The sequence below is a fragment of the Mauremys mutica genome, chromosome 5 (assembly GCF_020497125.1).
Source record: "Mauremys mutica isolate MM-2020 ecotype Southern chromosome 5, ASM2049712v1, whole genome shotgun sequence".
NCBI lineage: Eukaryota > Metazoa > Chordata > Testudines > Geoemydidae > Mauremys > Mauremys mutica.
The window spans coordinates 28,920,298-28,936,814 of NC_059076.1; the positions used below are offsets into that span (position 1 = coordinate 28,920,298).

Consider the following 16,517-nt stretch of genomic DNA (forward strand, 5'->3'; position numbering starts at 1 on the left):
AATTCCCCCTACCTTCTTGTCTTTGTTAGTGAATCCAGTCCCTGAGTATCTCAGTCTGGCTCATAAACTTTTCCTTGGAAGTGTTTGACAATTCTAATCTTGTTTTAGCAAGCGTCGTGCTCCTAAGAAGAAGCAAATCAGCACAACTGAGAAGTTGCAGTTCCATCCTGCACTGTGATCAGATCAGAGAATCTCCTGAAGAAGGAAATCCCTGGGTTCAGTCCAGCTTGTGTGACACCTAACACATGCAAAAGTGTAGGGCTCGACTAGCAGGTGCAAATAGCCAGGTCAATGTCTTTTGAGCAGCCTGCAAAATTTATTCATAACTCCTTTAAATTGTACTAGAACTGAGTATTGTATCCAGTGTTATACACAAGCCTACTGATATATGAGAGAGGAATTACAGTCACGTTTCGTAGATAAGAACATAATAATGGCTGTGCTGAGTCAGACCAATGGCCTATCTGACTCACTATCCAGTCTTCTGACAGGGGCTAATGCCCTTTGCTTCAGAGGGAATGACCAAACTGGCAAATATTGACCCCCTATTGTCTGCTCCCAGCTTCTGGCTGTCAGAGGCTAGGAACACCCAGAGCATCTTGGCTAATAGCCATTGATCAACCTATCCTCCGTGAACTTATCAAATTCTTTTTTGATCCCCATTATAGTTTTGCCCTTCACAACATCCCCTGGCAACAAGTTCCACAGGTTGACTGTGCATTGTGTGAAGACTTTATTTCCTTCTGTTAGTTTTAAACCTGCTGCCTATTAATTTCAGTGGGTGAGCCCTGATTCTTGTGTTATGTGAAGGAGTAAATAACACTTCCTTGTTCATTTCTCCATGCCATTCATGATTTTATAGACCTCTATCGTATCCTCCCTTTAGTCCCCTCTTTTTCAATCTGAAAATTTAGATTTGCATCTAAAATCCATCACTGTTTGCTTGCTTCCGCTTATTTAATTTGGAATTAAACTTTGATCATAAATAATTTTAGCTTCCTGTGCTTTTAGTTTCCTTTCTCTTTCCTTTTTTAAAGGCCTGCTTTCTTCCTATCCCCAACTTTTCCTTCATTCTCTTTTCCAAATGATCTCTTCCTCCTTTCTCTTTCCGCTGTCCCTTCCTTCCCTTTCTCCACTACTTGTCACAACCTTCTCTTACTGTCTGCTACTAAACTTCTCCAGACACATACACGCACACATTCACACCACATACCTACCTGTCCCCACACCCACCCACAGATCCATCACTTGCCCAACATCCTCCCCACCACACATACATCCAATCACCCACTAGTCATTACTTCCTCCATCTGTTGGGTTTCTCTCCACCCTCAACCTCTTATGCTGGGACACTGAGTATCTATCTCCCCTTCTGTCCCCTGTTTGGCATCTCCTTACCCCTTCTCAGACAGCCTGGCTAAGTATAACGGGGCTGTGAGAAAATCGGGGGAAGAATAGTCTTCTGGCTAAGGCACAAACCTTTGAGCCTGAGAGCCACAGCTGATAAGGATTCTCTTCCTAGAGTCTCCACTCCTGTCTGATCTTGTCCAATCACTTGGCCTCAGTCTCTTAATTTTCCTGTCTGTAAAAATGGGATAGCACTACTTACCTATCTCACAGGGCTATCATTTATTAATAATTGTTAAGCGCTCTAAGATCCTCAGCTTAAATGCGCTACACTGGAGGAAAATAATATTTCTGAAGGGCAACATTTTCTAAAATGACTCTCACTTTTGGGTGCTGGATTTTTTTGTGTGCGCCCAATTTGAGACATCTTAAAGGATTTTTAGCAGGTGGATACTCAGCACTTCTGAAAATTGGGCCTCTTTAAAGCATCCAAAAAATCAGGGCACTCAGAATTATTGCTCGCCTCTGAAAATGTCAGCCTTAAGTAACAATAATATTAGTTTGGTCTTCTGTAGCATATTTTATCTGAGGATCAAAAAGTGCTTTACAGATTTGAAGGTGTCATTACCCCCTCTTGAAAATCTTGGTCTAAATCTAGATATTTAGCACAAGTCAGATTTTTGGTCTTAAACTTTGACGATATTGTCCCTTTGGCTGTAAATTTCTCTACTTCTGTGATTTTACCTCATGACCTTAAAGTGAGGTTTCATTGAGATAAATGACCTAGTAAAAATTATACCTTCTTACTCAACAGAAATATTCCTTGGGTCAGATCTTCAGTTGACATAAACTAGTGGGGCTAATGTGATATACACTTGTGTTTATTCAGTCATATCTACTGACTTTAGTGATAGAAATAGCATCTTACTGCTTTTGAGCCTGGTTAGCCCAGGTAGTGTTAAAACAGATGGATGAGCTGGATTTCTGCTTATTATTGTGCATCATTCACAGACATGTTTTGTTAAATTCCATTTGGTTAAACCTGTGCAATGGGGATTCACAGATGTAACAAAGGGTATAATTTAGCCAGCAGGACATTTATTGATGGTGTTGTTGCACAAAAAAGGAAAAAATGAGTTTGAGTTTGCAGGGCTGGTTGTTGGGGGCAGGGGTGTGGAGGGAATGGATTTTTACTTATAGGCAGAGCAGCTTTATTATGGAAATTATTGAGAGACCATGACACTGTGTTCACAGACACTTTTCAGAGTAGAACAACACTTGAATATTTTGAATTAGTGCATTTTGTGTTTGAATAAGCAGGAAAACCTCTTCATACGTAACAAGAGCATATAATCTCATCACAAATAGTAATGAAATCTATGTACTATGTTTTCCTCCAGGAACTGAGACAAGCGTGCCACTTTCTGCTTGAAAATGTTTTTGTATTTTTAGAATTGACCTTTTTTTAGTCAAAACAAAAAGTAATCTGGATTTTGTGGGTTTTCTCCCTTTCCCTCTTTTGTCCCCTTTTCTAGTATAGAACCAAAAATGGGGAAAGGGGGGGGATCATTTCTGTTTCAATCAAATTCAGATGTTTGATTTTGAATGAAAATGAATTTTTTGTTTGATTTCAATGAAAAATTAAAACCTGCCACATTTTCAAACAAACAAACCAACCCATATTTTATTTATTTTTCTTAATTTTTCACTGAAAATGCTTTCGATTTTTGGAACAAACCTAATATTATCCTAACTATTAATTTACTACAAAGCCAGAAACATTTCAGCCTTCTCATCCCCTTCATCAGAATCTTATGAAGCCTGATTTAAACTCATGTTATTTCTTTCACTGCAAGTGAAGGTGCAATATAACAACTGACAATAGCCTTTTTGTTTTAATATTAAGGTAACATAATTCCATGCCTTGTTTTGCTGCTCTAGTTTTCTCTATTGATGTATTAGCTAGCTTTATTTTAAAAGATAACAGATTAGGTTATCATTAGATATCCCAATAACCACATTTTTGTGTCATCATTGCTGTCTTACAACTCTTCTGTTACCAGTATCTAAAACTGAATTATTGTGAACATAGTATATGGCATTTTTCCTGCAGTTGGGCTTTGAATTGAGCTACACTGCAAAAGACATCTGCCTGTAATCAATAGCTTTACAGCTGAGTATACTGTGTAGGATTTAACTCGGAATAAGGCTTTAGCATTGATATCTGGGGCAATTAATTCTTGTAATAGTAAGTAATGATCTGCTTAATTGAAAGCCTTGTATATGTCAATAAAATAACACAAAATTATTGCCTTTAATCAGGCTTGCAAATTTTACTGACTCATTTGCCTGCGGTAAAATTTTGCAAAATCTTCAATCATAAGTGCCATCACAACAACAATAAAAATTGGGTCTGAGTCCCATTTACACTAAGAGGTTTTGCACTGAAATTTACACTGATGCCCAATTGTCAGGAAGTAAATCCTTGCCAATGTGGTCTAAGATGTGGAATAGTCTCGCAGTGAAAGCTCCATCACCTGAGTCCTGTAAAATTAAACTGGGCAAAGCAAGTAGAACAATCCTGCACTGACAGGGTAATTGCAGTGTGACCTGATAGTTCTTTTCCATCTCTAATTCCTAATATATGAGTCAAAACAATATTGTGGCATCAGTAGAAGAAAATAAACCAGATCAGCCTTGCAGTTGCCACATCTGCTGATTTCCCAAAACATGGTTGTCATAGTTCAGGGCTATCTGCACCTTTGAAGCTGCTTAGTTTTTCTGAGCCCACCCCCTTTGGGTTACAAGCCTGTGTCTTCGCTTCTCAGGGTAGAGTCGCACAATTTCCCCCCTCTCAGACTGGTGCACCTTGTGCACCAACAGTGATTCCTTAGCAGGCATGAATGGTTTGAGCTGTACAAGTCTTCCCTTCAGGAGTTGTGACCAGTGTGTGAACACAGTGACATATGGGATGGGATATTCACCCCCACACAAGGCAGAGCTGGGTAAATTAGGTGAATTAACCTGATAGGCTGCACCTGAGGAAGAAATATGGTTTGAGAGGCTGTTTGATGATGGAACCCAGCTGAGAAGGAACCTGCAGGGCTGATATAAAGCCAGGAAGCTGGCAGCAGAAAAGAGCTGCAGGGGAAGTTGTCTGCAGTTTCCCTCTGAGAGAACAGGTGTGTGTTTGGGAGTTACAGAGCTACGTAGTCTGCAATTAATCCATTGGAGGAGGGAGTGTGGGCTGGTTGACCTAGAGAGAGGGGAGTTAGAAGATGTAGGAAGGAGTCTAGGGAAAGAGTCTGGGAGAAAGCAGAACATGGTTGGCTAAACATAGTCCCTGGTCCTGAACCTGAGTTAGTGGGTGGGCTCGGGTTCCCCTACCAGCCACTGGGGGAAGTGGCAAAGACTGGGCAGCGAAGCAGAAGACTCTCTTGGATAGTCCTGTGATCAGACTTTAAAACCCCAGAAGTGAGGCATTGTAGTGAAATGGCTGGAAGCGCCAAGCCATGAAGAGAGCTCACCCTGAGTTGCATGGGGCAGCAGGGTGCATGCATGAGTGACAGAAGGAGCTGTTGGACTTGGAAGGAGCTAATCCCCAGAGTAGCCAGGAAGAGACACCCTACTAGTGAGGGGACCCCATGACAACATAAAACAGTTTAAACAAAGCATAGTTTAACCTCAACAGAAAGAACAAAGCATAACAAGAGTGAAGCATTTTTAAATTTAAAAACCTGTCTACATGCATAATTGCCTTACCTAAAGTTTATGTATGCAGTGTTTGTTGTAGTTGTGTTTGTCAGAGGATATGAGAAAGACAAGGTGAGTGAGGTAATATCTTTTATTGACGGACTTTTGTTGGTGAGAGAGACAAGCTTTTGAATTTACAGGGAGTTCTTCAGGTCTGGGAAACTTAATCAGAAAGTCACAGCTAAATATAAGATGGAACAGATGGTTCAGCATAAGTAGTTAACATGTATTTCATGGGACCATTTAAGATAAAGTGACCCATTGACCCTTTGCTGGTAATAGGGAGAAAAGGAAAGGGGGGAAGCGTCTGGGGGTGATTGTTGTAATAAGCCATAAATCCAATGTGTCTATTCAATCTGTGATTTTTAGTATCTAGCAAAATTATGAAGTTAAGCTCCCAGGTTTATCTTTTGAAAGTGTTGTGCAGGTTTTCTTTGAGGACGAGGACTGATAGGTCAGATACAGAGTAATGGCTTAGTGAGAAGAGTTCACCCACAGGTGATGTGGTGTTTTGTCTTTGAGAGCTCATCCAAGAGTATAGTGATTGTCTGGTTTCGCTCACATAGTTGCTATTGGGGCATAGTGCTTAGGTAGGCCTAACTTGTCTTGACTCTCCCACATTTGGTACTGGGGTTCAGTCTGCTTCCGTGCGGTCGGGGTGTGTGTGTGTGTGTCCATCCCTCCCTCCCTCCTCTAGGGACTGCATTCCTTTATCCACCCCAACATCCTTTGGCTTGGTCTACACTACAGAGTTAGATTGACATGAGCTGCCTTATGTCAACCCATCTCTGTAAGTTTCTACACTAAAATGTAGCTCCCACCAATGTAACTTACCCATTACACTGATTTAATAACTCAATAAAGGTGTAGCGTTTAGTCAATGTAGTTAGGTTGCTGCAGTGTCAGTATAGATGCTGCATTGCTTATGTTGACTGCGATTGCCTTTCAGAAAACATCCCCAATGCTCCACCCTGGTAGTTAAATCAGTGCAAACATTCCTGGTGAGGATGTGCACCGCGGACACAAGGACGTAGTGTGAATGTGTAAAACTGATTCAATTACTGCAGTGGCTATATGTCAACGTAATTTAGGTCGACTTAATTTTGTAGTGTAGACTTGCCCCTTGTCTCCCTGTGTCTCTTGACCTTGTTTAAACTGGTGTATGTGGCCCACCAGGTGGGAGTTGTTAGGCAGCACACAGAGGGAACACGCACACAGCTGACTGTTATCAACATTGAACAGAGCAGAGCACCACACCAGTGATGTCTGACAACAGGAGTCAAGGATAGACTTCAAAGCAATTGGTTCTCTGCATGGCTTTTTAAGACATATATTGGTAAATGGGTGTCTGTCAGAAGTGTTTGACCACTTTCCTGTTTACATGCATGTGAGCTGATGCCTGAATTACCTCCTTGAAATCATATAGCATACAATACAATAAAAATCAATCACACACTTAACATTCATAAAATATTACAGGAGTCCAGAGGTGAAAGTAAGCCAGTATGGTTCGGTACAGCATACCGGCAAGAGCCAGTACACCATGCCGGACTGCACCGGCTTGCGCGGAAAGGATTAAAAGGGCTCTGGGCTCCCCGCAGCAGGAGGGATCTCCGAGCCCTTTAAATCCCACTCGCAGCTCCAGCGGCCGAGATTTAAAGGGCTCGGAGCTCCCTGCCGCTGTGGAGAGCCCAGAGCCCTTTAAATCCCGCCCGCAGCTTTGGCGACCAGGCTGGAGCCAGGATTTAAAGGGCTCAGAGCTCCCTGCAGTCTATAGTCTATAAAGTGCCACAGGACTCGTTGCTGCTTTTACAGATCCAGACTAACACAGCTACGCCTCTGATACTGATATGCTAGTGATCTTTCTCTAAAAACTTTTTAAAAGAGCTTAACATCATCCAATGTTGTTCAGCTTTCCTGAGTGAAGAAACAGAAGTGGGTAATGAGTGATATTTTTCTTTTTTTGTTGTTGGTAGTGAAAGCCCGGCACTGAGAACCAAAAAAAGCTTGCTTAATGTTGTTTTCCTTGACTTGCCTATGAAAAGCAAAAACAGTACAGCTTTACCCTGATGGTGAGAATACTCTAAATTCTGTTAGCATAATAAGATAGCTAGCATGCAAATGCTAATTGAATTACTTTCATCTAGTGAAGAGGATTTTCTGATGCTAAAAGGGTCAGACAATGAAAAAATCTCATTTAACATGCAGTGAAAAAAAGTATATATTGAGCATCTTCAAGCTATTTTCCTTTGCCTTCACTGATTTTTTTTCTTCTAATTAGCATCTCTGCTTATATCCATTCCAAAGCTTGCACTCGCTCTCTAATCACCGCAGCTCTGCTTTTGATATTCAGCACTGTCTCTCTTATATTTACAGCTCATAATCAAGAAAAGGAGTTAGGTGGAGTAGTGGGTTTTACTGCATAGCCGTTAGGATTATTTCTCATTTGTTAAGCAATGACAGTGTGTGTCACAATTTATAAGACACAGCGGTCCCTGCTTAGGCTGTATCCTAAAGTGTTTAAAATCTAAGGCCCAATCCTTCAGGCTGATCCATGAGCCTGCATACCCTGTTCAGGGTATGTATTCACAGCAGGTGACAGTGTGATGGCAGCTCAGGTGCACACACTAGCTTCAGTCTAGCTAGCATAGGTAAAAAGAGCAGAGTTGACATTGTGGCAAGGAGCTAACAACGAGGGGGGCGGGGGGGAAGCTGGTACAAATTACCGGGGCCCGGCAGGGGGCCCGAGGCTCGGCTTCCCCGGCTTCATCGGCCCTGTTTAGCCGGTCCACCCTTGCTGCGGTGCCCGAAAAAAATATTTCACCAGGGCCCAAACCTGTTCTCGGTGGCCCTGACTAGAGTACATACCCAGCCTCCCTTGGTTGCTAGCCTGTGCTGAACCTCCTGCTGCCACATCTACATTACTACTGTTTCCTGCGCCAGCTAGATTAAAGATAGCACACACGTGTTACCATACTACAAGCACACATACATTTGCAGTAGAGACATACCTTCAGTGAGGCTCAGCTGGAGCATAAGGTTCTGACTCCACTAGTCAGCTGGCAAGATCAGGGCCTTGACTGTGCCAAGGAATTTGGGCACATGCCTGCACCTGTACAGAGTCCCATAGACCTCAGCAGAACTCCATGTGGGTGTAAGAGTCTGCCTATGCAGAGCTCAGGCCTTCCACTGAACTAAGGTGAAAGTTCTGAGTGACTCGAAGGGAATGGTTAAGAAATGCTTCTACAGCATTCACTGCTCCAATACACACGTACATAAACCCAGAATTAATACAATATCCTGGGGCAGATATTTACCATTTCACTGGTGCAAACTACAATTGCAGCCATTTCAAGCCAGCTTCAGAGGATTCCCACAGCGCAAGGAAATCCTAGCTGGCAGAAAGCTGCTGTAGCCAGCTTTGAGCTATTCTCTCCCGCTTCACTCTCAGCATAGGCATGTGTCAGATGCAGGGAGCAGGAGTGGAGCGCACACACATTGAGCAATTTAGGTTGCCCAAAATCTTAAATTAGTGCCAGTAAAAGCCTTCTAGTGAACCACACCATCAGGCATTTTATATGCAGATGTTGCAAGAAAGCAGTTTTAGAAATGCTTCAGAGGGGTTTTGAACATTTTATTGGGACTAGTTTTGACATCTGTCTTGTGTAAAATGAGTCCAGTTTTAACCACCACACACCTATCACACACACAGCCCCTTGCCCCTGCCTTTCCCTGAGGGCGGTTGCTGAGATCCATCACAAATACCTCTTTGCAGAATCTCTGGTTCTCCTGCTGTCCCTCCACATCCAACCCACATCTTTTTAGGACGTATCGATTTATAAAGTATGGGTAGGGAAAGTAGCTTCTAGGATGAGAATTTGCAGAGACTCAGCCTGTATCAAATTTGTACAGGTAACATTATGAATCGCTTGAAATGAAACGAGAAACAGTCTCCAAAGTAATCTCAAAAGACCCTCAATTACAGTGGTTTCAGCAGATGCGCCTTTACAACACGTCTGTTACTGAAGATTCTTAAACGTGTCTGCTGAAAATGACCTCCTTGCAAGTAATTGAGAGGTGGGGAGCAGTTGGATAGATTGTCTCTCCACTAGACAGTATTCAAAATGCCATCATGTACCACTTGGAGTACTTTAAAAGGTTGCTCATGGAAGACTGACAGTTAAGAACATAAGAATGGCCATACTGGGTCAGACCAAAGGTCCACCTAGCCCAGTATCCTGTCTTCCAACAGTGGCTAATGACAGGTTCCCCAGAGGGAATGAACATGTAATCAAGTGATTCATCCCCTGTCTCTCATTCCCAGCTTCTGGCAAACAGAGGCTAAGGACACCATCCCTGCCCGTCCTGGCTAATAGCCATTGATGGATCTATCGTCCATGAATGTATCTAGTTCGTTTTTGAACCCTGTTACAGTCTTGGCCTTCACAACATCCTCTGGCAAAGAGTTCCACAGGTTGACTGTGAGTTGTGTGAAGAAATCCTTCCTTTTGTTTGTTTTAAAGCTGCTGCCTATTAATTTCATTTGGTGACCCCTAATTTTTGTGTTATGAGAAGGAGTAAATAACACTTCCTTATTTACTTTCTCCACACTAGTCATGATTTCCTAGACCTCTATCATATCCCTCCCATTATTCATCTCTTTTCCAAGCTGAAAAGTCCCCGTTTTATTAATCTTTCCTCATATGGAAGCCATTCCATATCCCTAATCCGTTTTGTTCCCCTTTTCTGAACCTTTTCCAATTCCAATATATCTTTTCTTTTTTGAGATGGGGTGATGACATCTCTACGCAGTATTCAAGATGTGGGCATACCATGGATTTATATAGAGGCAGTATGATATTTTCTGTCTCATTATCTATCCCTTTCTTAATGTTTCCCAACATTCTGTTCATTTTTTGACTGCTGCTGTACATTGAGTGGATTTTTCAGAGAATAATCCACAATGACGCCAAGATCTTTCTTGAGTGGTAACAGCTAATTTAGACCCCATTATTTTATATGTGTAGTTGGGGATTATGTTTTCCAGTATGAATTACTTTGCATTTATCAACACTGAATTTCATCTGCCATTTTGATGCCCAGTCACCCAGTTTTGTGAGATCCTTGTTTAGCTCTTAGTTAAGTCCCAGTCAGACTGCAATCTTGAGTAGTTTTGTATCATCTGCAAATTTTGCCACCTCACTATTTACCCCTTTTTCCAGAACATTTATGAATATGTTGAATAGGACTGGTCCCCTGGGGGATACCAATCTTTACCTCTCTCCATTCTGAAATCTTACCATTTATTCCTACTCTTTGTTTCCTATCTTTTAATCATTTACCAGTCCATGAGAGCACCTTCTCTCTTATCCCATGACAGCTTAATTTGCTTAAGAACCTTTGGTGAAGGACCTTGTCAAAGGCTTTCTGAAAATCTAAGTACAGTATATCCACTGGATCCCCTTTGTCTATATGCTTGTTGACCCCCTCAAAGATTGCTAGCCGTTTTCTTATTGTCTGTGCATGATGCAGTTTTTTTAATGAGTTCAGACTAGGTGGGAGACGAGATGTATGCCAACACTGTATCTGTGCTCTCCGTATTCTGGAACTGGCTTGTACAATACAGCAGTTAAGTAATTATGCAGTACAGGATGGCCAGTGAGGGTCACATGTATAGTATTACCATTTGCTTGTTAACTGTCCAGTTCTTAAACCTTGACCAGTAATTTTACAAACTGTGCGTGTGTATATATATGTATATGTATATTTACTTTTCATGTTTCTTAGGTTCCTATGTGCCAGAAGGGTTGATGATATCTTGTACATGGGACTATGTAACCTATTCCCCAGCAAACAGAAGTTACACCATGATGTTATGTTGCTGTGTGTTTTTCATTCCCCTGGTTATAATATTCCATTGCTATTTATTCATGTTTCTGGCCATAAGAAGTACTGGCAGGTAAGCAGGGTAGCAAGAGTAGTTAAATCTCTTGTCTTCTTGCTGTAAAGCATACTTTAAAGCTCCTGGCTGAAAATCAAGCTGGGCAGTAGATTTATTAATGATGCTGCTTACACTGAATCCGTATTCTCCTTTGATGTCCCACAGAATTACAATACAGAGAATTCCCTGCTTACATGCTCCAAATAGACAGTCGGGTTAGATAAATAGAAGCAGAAATGCTATTTTCTCATATTCAGCTATTTTTCATTTTCTTCAGTGTTTGGGTTCATCATCTAAGCCACCTGGAGGTTATGACAACAAATAAATCTGTTATACAGCAAAATGGACATCACCTGATTTTAGCGCACTCCACAGACTTTAAAGTCCTTATGCCTCAAGAGTTTCATGTATTGTAGACATTCCAGAAATCACAGCTTTTACAGCTGAACTCAGGGGGACGAGATGGGCCATGGTGCACACACATCTATTCGTGCATGCATTTGACCAAATTTCAGATTTATTTGCAAATATACAGGCAGGTACAAATTGTTTTGCGCATGACTCTCAGCCTTCTCTTGTAAATATTTGAACTAAAAATTTGGCCTGATCAGAGATCAAAAAGGGAACTCTCTCTATTGTTTTGCCTCTCAATATGTACAGATGACTCATTTGGGGCCTAATCCAAATCCAGTTGAAGTCTCAATCTTTCTACTGACCTGAATGGGATCAAGCCCTGTTGCCCTGTTTCAGCAAAGTAACTAATTCCATGCCTAACTTTAAACACATGTTTAACCCCCATCGACTACAATGAGACTTGAGCACATGGTTAAGAAGCTTTGCTGAATAGGGATCGACTTGCATAGGTGCTTACAGTTAAGCACTTGCTTGTGTGCTTTTCTGAATAGGGGGTTGTGAATGCTCTCGGCAATTGCAAATTTGATAACAAGGAATGGTAACTTGGTCCTTTAAGCAATATCACTACATATGAGCATTCAGCATGGCCGCTGCAAGAATTGAATATGTATTCTACTTGCCAACACAGTGTCTTCTGCAGGCTTCTTCCATAGTGCATCTATTTGTGTATTATCATTTTATGGAAGCAGCTCATCACAGTGCTGATTTGCATAGTGGCCTTCCTTTTTAAGTAAATCTTCACTAAAATTTGTTTGTTTTTATGCTAAATCCTGTCAGACCAGTTTACTATAAATTGCAGGATATTAGTTGATTTTGCTGGCATAAAAAAGTGATGATGGTATCTGAAGAATCCCCGCACAATAGCTGTGAGAATTTCTCCAGGCTTGTATTAATGATTCCTTCAGAATATCTGCAGCTAAACCATGATCTCCAAAAAATATCTCTAAGCAAAAATAATGTCATCTCTCATTGGCTCAAATACCACTGTCCGATGGATAAACCTGCAGGAGTGTAAAATAGCCCCCTTAAACATTACGTGCCAGCATACAATACCAATATACCTGGCTCAGTGAGTTGGAATCTGTGGAGTTCATTTGACATCATCTCCTCAAGAGACAAGGAGGAGTCAGTGGTAGTGTGTAGGCAGCAAGGAGCGCTGCCCTTGTGAGGAGTGAATCCATGTGTAATACATGGAATCCCCAGAGATGAGATCAGCCCTGATGACAGCTCTGCTGTCTGGCCTCCCACCCAACCCTGGCAGCATGGCTCCTCAAGGAAATGAGTAACCTCCTTGTGCCTCTGGCACTGTCGCAGAGGGCAAGGAGTGGGATTTTCTGCTCATTCGCTACTGGTCCAAAAGGACTATGCTACTCCCCAGCTGTGTTAGCCCCATCCCTCAGAACTGCACAGCCCCATCTGGGCTGTTCTTGAGGACAAAGAGTGAGCATGTCACGGAGGCAGTGTCTCTCTTCCTGCTTACTCCTTTTGGCTGTTTTGAGGCCATTTTGCATGTTTACTCCCCTTTGCAGGGTGTAGCAGAGTAAGATCTTTATCCTTAAGATATTAAATAACTGAGTATATTAGGGCAGGGAAAGATGAAAGTGTGTGCTCCATTTTATTTATTGTTAATAATGCATTGTGCATCTTGTACCAAATGTTTTCTTACACTGGGTGACTTCCCTTGTTCTTCTTCTCACAGGGATGTTCAGAAGCTAGGGTCCTATGGTCGTAAATCCTACCTCTCGCATTCCATGAAGAATGAATGGAAGCTGGCAAAAATTGCTTTTGTGGTCATCGTTGTGTTTGTCTTGTCTTGGTCTCCATATGCTTGTGTCACCATGATTGCATGGGCGGGGTAAGTAGAAATCTGGTGGCCCTTAGTCAAGATAAGTTAGTAATGAGGAGCAAGTGATCTAGCCTGAAGCTGCCCTGAGATATTTCACAGAAATCTGACTCCTCCATGGATTGTAAATGAGATTTAACTATAATCAGTGGTGTCACCCATAAGGAGTCAAGTATCAGAGGGGTAGCCGTGTTAGTCTGGTTCTGTAGAAGCAGCAAAGAATCCTGTGGCACCTTATAGACTAACAGACGTTTTGCAGCATGAGCTTTCGTGGGTGAATACCCACTTCTTCAGATGCAAGTGGTGGAAATTTCCTGGGGCAGGTATATATAAGCAAGCAAGAAGCAAGCTAGAGATAACGAGGTTAGATCAATCAGGGTGGATGAGGCCCTGTTCTAGCAGTTGAGGTGTGAAAACCAAGGGAGGAGAAACTGGTTCTGTAATTGGCAAGCCATTCACAGTCTTTGTTTAGTCCTGAGCTGATGGTGTCAAATTTGCAGATGAACTGGAGCTCAGCAGTTTCTCTTTGAAGTCTGGTCCTAAAGTTTTTTTGCTGTAGGATGGCCACCTTAAGATCTGCTATTGTGTGGCCAGGATCACAATAGCAGATCTTAAGGTGGCCATCCTACAGCAAAAAAACTTTAGGACCAGACTTCAAAGAGAAACTGCTGAGCTCCAGTTCATCTGCAAATTTGACACCATCAGCTCAGGACTAAACAAAGACTGTGAATGGCTTGCCAATTACAGAACCAGTTTCTCCTCCCTTGGTTTTCACACCTCAACTGCTAGAACAGGGCCTCATCCACCCTGATTGATCTAACCTCGTTATCTCTAGCTTGCTTCTTGCTTGCTTATATATACCTGCCCCAGGAAATTTCCACCACTTGCATCTGAAGAAGTGGGTATTCACCCACGAAAGCTCATGCTGCAAAACGTCTGTTAGTCTATAAGGTGCCACAGGATTCTTTGCTACCCATAAGAAGTTCATCTTCCTTTTAAAAGGAGTTAAAATAGACACCAGATTAAAGGTGATATCTCATTCCTCAGGATAGCCCTTTGAATAAAGAGAGAACAAGAATAGCTAGTGTCTATTTCATTTCTTACATGAAACTTTGTGTGCTTTTTTTTCCTGAGCACAGATTTTTGTTTTCACTTCCTTCATGCTGCTTTGTGTGTGTGTGTATTCTGACTTTATGCAGAGTAATCCTAGACATCTCAGCAGATGATCACTCTCCTCACATCTGATCTCTCAAGAATCCCCCTCCTCAAGAAGTGACCAGTAGAGAGAGAGAGTCAAGAGGCTTTTTTACGCACCTTTTTAAATTCAGAGCTCATGTCCTCCTCCCGTTCCCAGCTCTCCCCTGTAGGGGGACCTCTTCCCCTGTTGATGCACATTCAGCTTCACTGATATTAGTAGGAGTTACATGATTAATGGAAATTAGACTCCTCTTAGCAGCTGGGAGAATTTGAGGCAAAAACAGCTAAAGCTGATCTCAGCCCACTTCCGCTTTTTCATGCTCCTTTCTTTTCGGACACTGGAATTTCAGTCTCCTTGATGTCCTTTGGTGTGCAGAATGAAATTGATACTATGGGGTGGCAATATGAGATTTTCATTCTGAATCGATTTTTATTACCATTCCATGCCTATCTTGTTCTCCACATTAATAATCTCTTGGCCTGCTTCTGACTAGCAGAACAACAGAGAAAGAAGTGATTGTGTGTGTTCTGGGTGCTTGTCATTCTTAGAAACAGAAAAGTCATTGGTTGATGGCCATTCAGCTTCTCCAAGTAAATGTAACCAGTAAGGCACCAAATCATGGTAGTCTTAGTGTCAGCAAGGAATGCACTGAAACAAATTAACTTTTCAAAGCTATTTGTTGTCAGACCATCACAGCACATAGTCAATCAAGAAAGAGTAGTATGTTTTGGTAATTTAGTTAACACACATCCATTAAATACCTTTTGTGTTTTGTTTTTGTTTAATTTTAGCCATGGCAACACTCTAACTCCATATTCTAAATCTGTGCCAGCTGTTATCGCCAAAGCTTCTGCAATCTACAACCCTATCATCTATGCAATAATTCACCCAAGATACAGGTACAGTAAACACAGTGCAATTGTCTGTCAGTACACATACAAATGTACACATTAATAATAATCCCGTCTATGGAGGGCACTTCACTGCAGGAGTAAGTGGGCACAGTGCCATTGAAATCAATAGAGCTGTGCCCCCTTTTTGTCAGTGGTGTATATGGCCCAATAGCTGTAAAATGTGGGCCGCAGGATAAAGAAGTTATTGCAATTGCACAATGTTCACTAATATTTTTCATCCATGTGCGGAATGAATTTTGTTATGTGCACCAATATCAAGGTAATGTGCAGATGGCCCTGCCGCCCTTCTGAGCCCCAAACCCTGCCCCCCTCCTGCACTCCTAACCCCTACACTATGTTCCCTTCACTCCAACCCCTACATTCCCCTGCTGTGCCCCAAACCCCTGCACTTTTCCCCCCTTCACCCATAGCCCCTCCACTCCCCAGCTGCACCCCTAAGCCCTGCACTGTGCCCCCTTCACCCATAACCCCTCCACTCCCCTCCTGCGCCCCTAACCTCTGCCCTGTGCTCCCTTCACCCATAACCCCTGCATCTCCTTCCTGCACCCATGAATTTTCTGAATGAGGATGGACTATTTGTGCTATGCCATCTTGCTTTTTGAAATCCCAGTATACCTAAGTGCAGCAAATCTGCTGTGTGATTGTTGTGAATTGTTTCCTGATTTATTTCTTTTTCTCCTGTTTATTTCCTTGCTGGTTCCTTCACAACTGGTTTATGGGTTTCTGTGCTGAAGTATTTGAATTCTGTTTTACCCACCACCTCTGACCTCAGTGAACCAGGGGTTGAGGGGGTATAGTGACCATCCATTCCCATAAAGATGAGAACGTTATGTAGGTGATATGGTGGGAGGGGGGGGCAAAGGGAAGGATTTTACCCAGTCACATGGATGGGGACACCCAAAAAATTAGAGTGAGACTAATTGGAGAGAGGCGCATGTGGGTTAGGGTAGTACTTAGGAGTGGGTGGAGGGATAATGTGATAAATCTTAGGCAGACTTCCAAAAGACCAGACATTCTTCACTTCTCAGCACAGGGCCTGTTACAATCTCCATTAGTGACTCCTTCATGGCCTCCACAAAGTTCCCATAAGATCCAACTTGTTCCTCC

At 42.2% G+C, this 16,517-nt stretch overlaps 1 protein-coding gene across 2 annotated transcripts in view; it reads left to right on the top strand.

Moving 5' to 3' along the window:
- The window catches only part of LOC123371401 (melanopsin-like), a 67,547-nt gene that overhangs the window by 27,948 nt on the left and 23,082 nt on the right, over positions 1-16,517 (top strand). For both annotated transcript variants that reach the window (XM_045018977.1, XM_045018978.1), the window contains 3 exons: positions 10,888-11,059; positions 13,155-13,310; positions 15,288-15,395. In XM_045018977.1, coding sequence (XP_044874912.1) covers positions 10,888-11,059; positions 13,155-13,310; positions 15,288-15,395 — 436 coding nt within the window. The remainder of the gene's footprint in view (positions 1-10,887; positions 11,060-13,154; positions 13,311-15,287; positions 15,396-16,517) is intronic.